Source organism: Nilaparvata lugens, unplaced genomic scaffold (genome assembly GCF_014356525.2).
Source record: "Nilaparvata lugens isolate BPH unplaced genomic scaffold, ASM1435652v1 scaffold4622, whole genome shotgun sequence".
Lineage (NCBI taxonomy): Eukaryota > Metazoa > Arthropoda > Insecta > Hemiptera > Delphacidae > Nilaparvata > Nilaparvata lugens.
In genome coordinates, this window is record NW_024090725.1 from 1 (window position 1) to 6,325 (window position 6,325).

The window sequence follows — 6,325 nt, forward strand, 5'->3', positions numbered from 1 at the left end:
ATATTCCATCAGTCCCGTATACGACCAGCACAAGCAAGGGCATGGGGCCGCCACCAGAAGCCATGAACGGAAAGAGGCATATGCAGAGCATATCCTGTGGCACAGCTCAACCTAGCCCGCTCGCTGCCTCTTGACCCCTTCCGGATACTATCCAGTCGGGATCGTGGGAAAGCCAGACCGGGGAACCACCCACAGCCCAGTGAGGCCCCCGAGCAGCCAGCAGCACCATTTGACCTCTCCCGGGTTCTAGCCAGTCGAGATCGCAGGATACTACCTTATGCAGCCCGGGGAACCACACAAAGGCCTCGCCCACGACCTCCAGAGGCCACACCATACACCTACCAGACAAGAACTCAATTTAGAAAGTTTACATTTAAGTTTTACATTCAAGTCAAAGCTACAAGTTGTCAATTTTGCTCACCATTCACTGGAGACAGCAGACCAATCCAAGGACGCTGGAAAAGACAAAATTACACACAAAATTTAAACACAAAATAGAAACATTTTCAGAGTTGGCTCATTCTAGCTGTTATTAGATGTTTGACATACAGACTAGTGATTTTCCATTCAATTTCTTTTCTTATATTTCCTCTGAGATCCAGTCTGGCACCAAAACGACGTAAGTATCTCTCCGTTGTTCTCCTGTCCTCTACATGCATGCTACATTGATACAAAGCATGAGCTACATTATCCTCCTGTCTCAAACACTGAACACAACGAGGATCCTGCAAAACATGAAATTTCCGCAAATATGCTCCAAACTTACCATGTCCAGTCAATACCTGGGTCGAGTAATGGTCAGGCTGAAACCAATACCAATCTCTTCTTTCAGTAACACTTGGTATCACTTCAAATAGTGATCTTCCGACTGCCGAGTTCCTCCAACGCTGCTCCCAGGCCAACCAAGTTGCCTCCTCAATCTCCCTCTTCCTTCTCGATGTTAACCTGCCTTCTGCCTTCAATTCATACATTGTCTTCAATTCTATCGCTCTCAGGTCAGCCGGAAGAACTCCACATAATACGCACAACGCCTCATGTGAAACCGTTCTGTAACCACCAGTAACCACTAGTAAAGCTAGTCTTTGGTATCTGTTCAGTAACTTTCCATACGTTGACAATCTTACTCTATGTGCCCACGTTGAGGCCGCATAGAAGAGAATTCCCTCAAAAACTGCTTTATACATTAGTAGTCTATCTTTGAAAGCTAGACCCCAACTTGCTCTACTTATTCTCTTAATCTTAGCAAAGGTATCCACCGCTTTCCTTCCGGTGCGCATTATGTGCTCTTTGAAACTCAGCTTCTCATCCAAACAAACTCCCAGGTACTTGACCACATCTCCATAAGAAATCAGTTCTCCCTGCAAATGTATTCTTGGCCTCCTATATCTATTAAAATGTCCTTTTAGCATCAATGCTTGTGTCTTGGCTACACTTATATTCATTTTGTGCATTCTGCACCAATTTTCAATCAGCTTCATTGAGGCTTCTCCTCTTTCCTCTATCTGCACTCTTGATGACGCTTTCACAACCACAACCAAATCATCCGCATATGCCAAGACACTACACCCTTCTGGCATTCTTATTCTTAACAACGAATCAAACTCAACTATCCACATAGTAGGTCCAAGAATACTACCTTGCGGACATCCACGAGTCAAATATTTTCGACCTTCTACAGCTCCAACCTTATACATTACTTCTCTTTGGTCAAAATAACTTTTCATTGCAAGGTATTCCTGTTTACTCACTTCTCTCTTCTTAAGCTGATATAGGACTGAAGGCCACCACAATCTGTCGAAGGCTCCAGCGATGTCAATGAAGATGACATACACGTATGTCTCCTCTGCCTCATCTGCAATCGACAAAAGCTTGTTTATAGCCATCTCTGTACTTTTACCACTTCGGAAACCATATTGGGTATCCTGCAAGTGTCCCTCTATTCTTGATGTTATCCTCTTATTAAGCACTCTTTCGTACCATTTCCCAACTACAGACAATAGCGTGAGTGGCCTATATGACGATGGACTGTCAAAAGGCTTACCCTGTCCTTTATGAATCAGCCTAAGATTACCTTTTTTCCATTCGGTCGGGAAGTAACCCGAGAAGTACAAACGGTTGAACATACACAAAACAAAATCTTTAATTTTTGGATAAATACTCTGAATAATTTCAACAGTGAGAGCATCTTCACCTGGTGCCTTCTTTCTTGCCATACCATACAAGGCTGTTTTCACTTCTTCTTCCACAATAGCTGCACCCTCTTCTAGGTTCCCAAACACTTCCAACTGTCCTCTCATTCTTCTATGAAACCAATCCTCATTATCAACCTCATCATCAGGCATAAGATGGTTTAGCAACCTGGAAACTACAAATCTTGGTTCAATCTCAATGCCATTCTCAAATCTCATCGCTTCTAGTGGCACGTTTGTCTTCATCTTTCCCATTACCACTCTATATGCCAAGCCCCACGGGTCCTCACTCGACTCTTCAACAATACTTCTCCACGAGGCCCTTTTACTCTCCCTTATTTTTGAAAAATATTCTCTCTCAAGCACTTTATATTCAGCCAGGACAAATGCTCTCCTCTCTGGTTCCGGAGTTGACTGCAATAGTCTTCTCTTCCTTTTCACATTTCTTTTTAAGTTGGTCAACTCGTTATTCCACCATCTTGTTGACACATGCTTTAATCCACTTCTTCCCAGTACCTGCTCACACACATTGGTCAGACAGTTCATGAAATTTGTCACAACAGTATCCACTTCAATATCCAGTTGCAGTTCTCCAATCTGACGGGCAATCTCTCTCGATAGTCGAGTCCAAGCAGCATTTCTCGTGTTAAATCGTTTTACTGGTCTAACTACATTCTGAGGTCTCTCTCCTTCCATCTTCATACAAATTCTTATAAGCCGGTGGTCACTGCTGCTGTCCTCGGTGACAATCCACTCCATGTCACAGTCCTCCAAGTTCTTAATCAGTGTAAGATCGATATTTGTACCTTCAAACTGTCTTCTTAAGTCAACATTTCCCCTGTACGTACTTAGTTGTCCAGGTTTGTTCAAAATTTCCAATTCTTTAACAATAATAAACGTTTCAACCTCAATACCTCTCGGGTCCACGACCGATCCAAACCATAGTGGTGACTTCGCATTGAAGTCCCCCCCTATCAAGATCTTACCATTTCCGAGTCTATCCACAACTCTTTCAAGCCTTAACAAATACATATCTACTGGATCACGAAACTGACAATACAAACTAACACAAGTAACATTAAAATCAAACAACAAAATATTAACGACAATCATATGTTCTGAAGACATTTCTCGAATCAGAATCGAATCAATTTCCTCTGCCACCAAAATAGCAGTCTTTGGGTCTTCACCAAAAGTATACTTTTTCCAGCCATTAAATCCTCTCATTTGTCCTTCAATTGTATAAATCTCTTGCAAAAGTAGAATTTTGAATCGTCTTTCTTCAACTAGCCTTTCCAGTTCAGATTGGCAAACATAGGAACCCTGCAAGTTAAGTTGACACACTTCAATCATCATCAAGATTGAATCTCCTCCTTTCCATGTCTACTGCTCTCAGATAGACAGGGCATCTCTTAGCATTAATGCTGTGATTACCCGGCTTCTTTTCTCTTAGGCAATTTACACAGGATGACTCTTTGGAACTTCTTTCACAATCTTTAACAAGATGATCTGTCTTCCCACATCTGGAACAATGAGCCCTTTCTTCCGAACAGGACTTGGCCATGTGTCCATATCTCAAGCATTTGTTACACCTCAAAGGCCTAACAAAATCCACAACTCTGTGTGATTCATATCCTCTGTAAAGGCGACCTTTGGTGAGGAACAGTTTCCTCACCGCAGGTGCCACTTCAACCACATAGTGTCTTCTCTCCTTATCTCTCTGTCCAGTTTTGAATAGGACTTTCACACTTTCTTTGAAATGCTCTTTAGAGAGCTTCGTGTTCTGCACTCTAAAATCTTCAAGAACCTGCTCTTCCCTGTCTTCTACAGGCACATCGAAAATGATCAATCGCGGTTTCCTTTTCACAAGCTTCTCTACCTTCAGTCCCGGTTTTTTCTCTTGGATTGATTTTTCAATCAGATCCGCAGTCCTCTTGTCCTCAACCGCTACCACCAGACCACCGGCTTTCGCTTCTCGAACTCTTTTCACATGCAGTTGCTGCTTCCTTGGGCTAAGGCAGGCCTCAAATTTCGCTCTCAATTCTTTAGGTGTTTCCTTGCCTTTGAGACTGTTCACCCTGATTACAGTCTCTTGTCTTTGCTGGACTCTCACAGCTTCAGCAAACGTCTTTTGTGGCCTTACCTCTTCCTTCCTTGGGCCTTCAGTCAGGACGTCCAAGGAGTTGCCCAGTTTGACAACACTGGTTTTGACTTCTTTGATCCTCCTTGACAGGTATTCAGATGCCGTCTTTGACATGTTCTTGTTTCCACCCTTTGTGTAATTTGCCATTTCATTCAAGAGTTTCTCAATATCCAATAACATCGCTGCTGATGTCATTACTTTACCACGCTCTGGTGTTTTCACGAAGACTTCTTCTTCCGCCTCATCATCTGAGGAGGATGAATCACTCCTTGTTTTTCTCTCTCTCACTGGACTCTTAGGTTTACGCTGCTCTTTGGGTGCCGAGGTCTTTTGTGGGCTACCCCTACCATGTTCCGGTCTCGAGCGCTTATCCTGTGTTCTATCCTCCTCAGGTTCTTTCTCGGACCTTGTCCTCTTCTTCTCTCTTTCTTTAGGCGACTTCTTCCTCTTGATTTTCTCCAGAGCCTCCAATATGATTTTACGACTGTCCGTGTCAGTTGTAGCCCCTGATGTGCCAGCATCGCTTGATGGACCTGCGCGCTCCGCATCATCAGCCCACGCCGTTCTGGTAGCCAGACTTTGTTGAATCTCTTCCTCTAGTGATTTTCGTTGGCCGGAGCCAGATGCTTTTCCACTTTTTTCGCTCATATCAAACGCCTTCTGTAGAAGTAACTACTCAAAATATCGATAAGTTGCCAATTTCCAACAAGTACCCAATACCCCTATTTAATACAGCTTTCACTTGGCACGATCATCAAGATCAACGCTCCGACGGTCGTTGGACTCCGTCCAGCACCCTTCGTGCAATGTGCTGTTTGATTACTACTGCACTGGGAGCAATCTTCCACCCACGACGAACGATAGTCTTCGCCCAGCACTGTGGTGCAATGTGCTGCCTAAATTTTCTCACTCTCCATCCCTATCTGGCCCTGGGGGTACTCTCTTAGCCCGCCGGTCACTACCGCGTGTCTGCAGGATGCGCGCATCCTGCACACGACTTACCGACCGGCTGGTTTCCAGCCGCACCTCGAGGAGGTGGAGTACCATTTCTCTGCACAGATCTCATTCACACGTATCTTATCACTTAACTGTTCTTGCCATACTCTACTGGACAGCTTCTCTGTCTGCCCAGGGCCTGCGGTTGACTAATTTAGGTATGAATTTGATCAAAATCGTTGGAGCTGTTTACGAGAAAAACGCGAAAAACCCTGTTTTTGACAACATTTTCGCAATTTTAGCCGCCATCTTGAATTGCATTTGATCGGAATTGTTCGTGTCGGATCCTTATATTGGAAGGATCCTTATATTGGATCCAATACTTTCCTTACCTATGGTAATAGGGCAAGGAAAGTAATACAAGCTAATATTTTTATAATTTCCTATTCTAATAACCAGCTGACTATATTAGTTGGTATTGTCTCATGCAATTGGCCTCTGATAGTTCATACAGCATGGTTTCATAGTTTAAAGATTTCTCTCAACCGTTTCTAGCCTGATTCATAAAATAGGTCTGGGGGAAAAATCTTTCTCTATTTCATCTTAGTTGGGTCAAAGAATGTGGAAAATTATACATTTTTGAAATCTCCATTTACATATTTTTTAATGTAGCCAACGAAATGTTCCCAACATGGAGATTCCTTGTGTATGGGAGTAGGATTACTATGGCAAACTTGAATAATAATTTTTTTTTTGTGTAGTTGAGAAGTTGATATTGTGGTAATTATTCATATTGAATGAAAAAGACTAAGAAATTGTCAAAAAACCACAGATTTATTGATACTTAGATACTAGTTTATCAGAGATTGACGATGGTGTAATAACCGAAACCGGTCTTTCTAAGTATCAATAAATCTGGTTTTTTAACAATTTCTTAGTCTTTTTCATTCAATATGAATAATAATTGTCACAGTAAAGAGTATGATATGTTTCTTGGGATGTATTTTGCTAGTCTGACAATAACATTGCCAGTAGTTCCCGGGCTCATGAATTTGTT

At 42.6% G+C, this 6,325-nt stretch overlaps 1 protein-coding gene across 1 annotated transcript; it reads right to left on the bottom strand.

The window, feature by feature from the left end:
- Window positions 1-2,071: 2,071 nt before the first annotated feature.
- On the bottom strand, window positions 2,072-5,483 carry LOC120355755 (muscle M-line assembly protein unc-89-like). Its single transcript, XM_039444422.1, has one exon. The coding sequence runs from the start codon at window positions 4,978-4,980 to the stop codon at window positions 3,535-3,537; it is 1,446 nt and encodes a 481-aa protein (XP_039300356.1). The 5' UTR covers window positions 4,981-5,483; the 3' UTR covers window positions 2,072-3,534.
- Window positions 5,484-6,325: the final 842 nt, after the last annotated feature.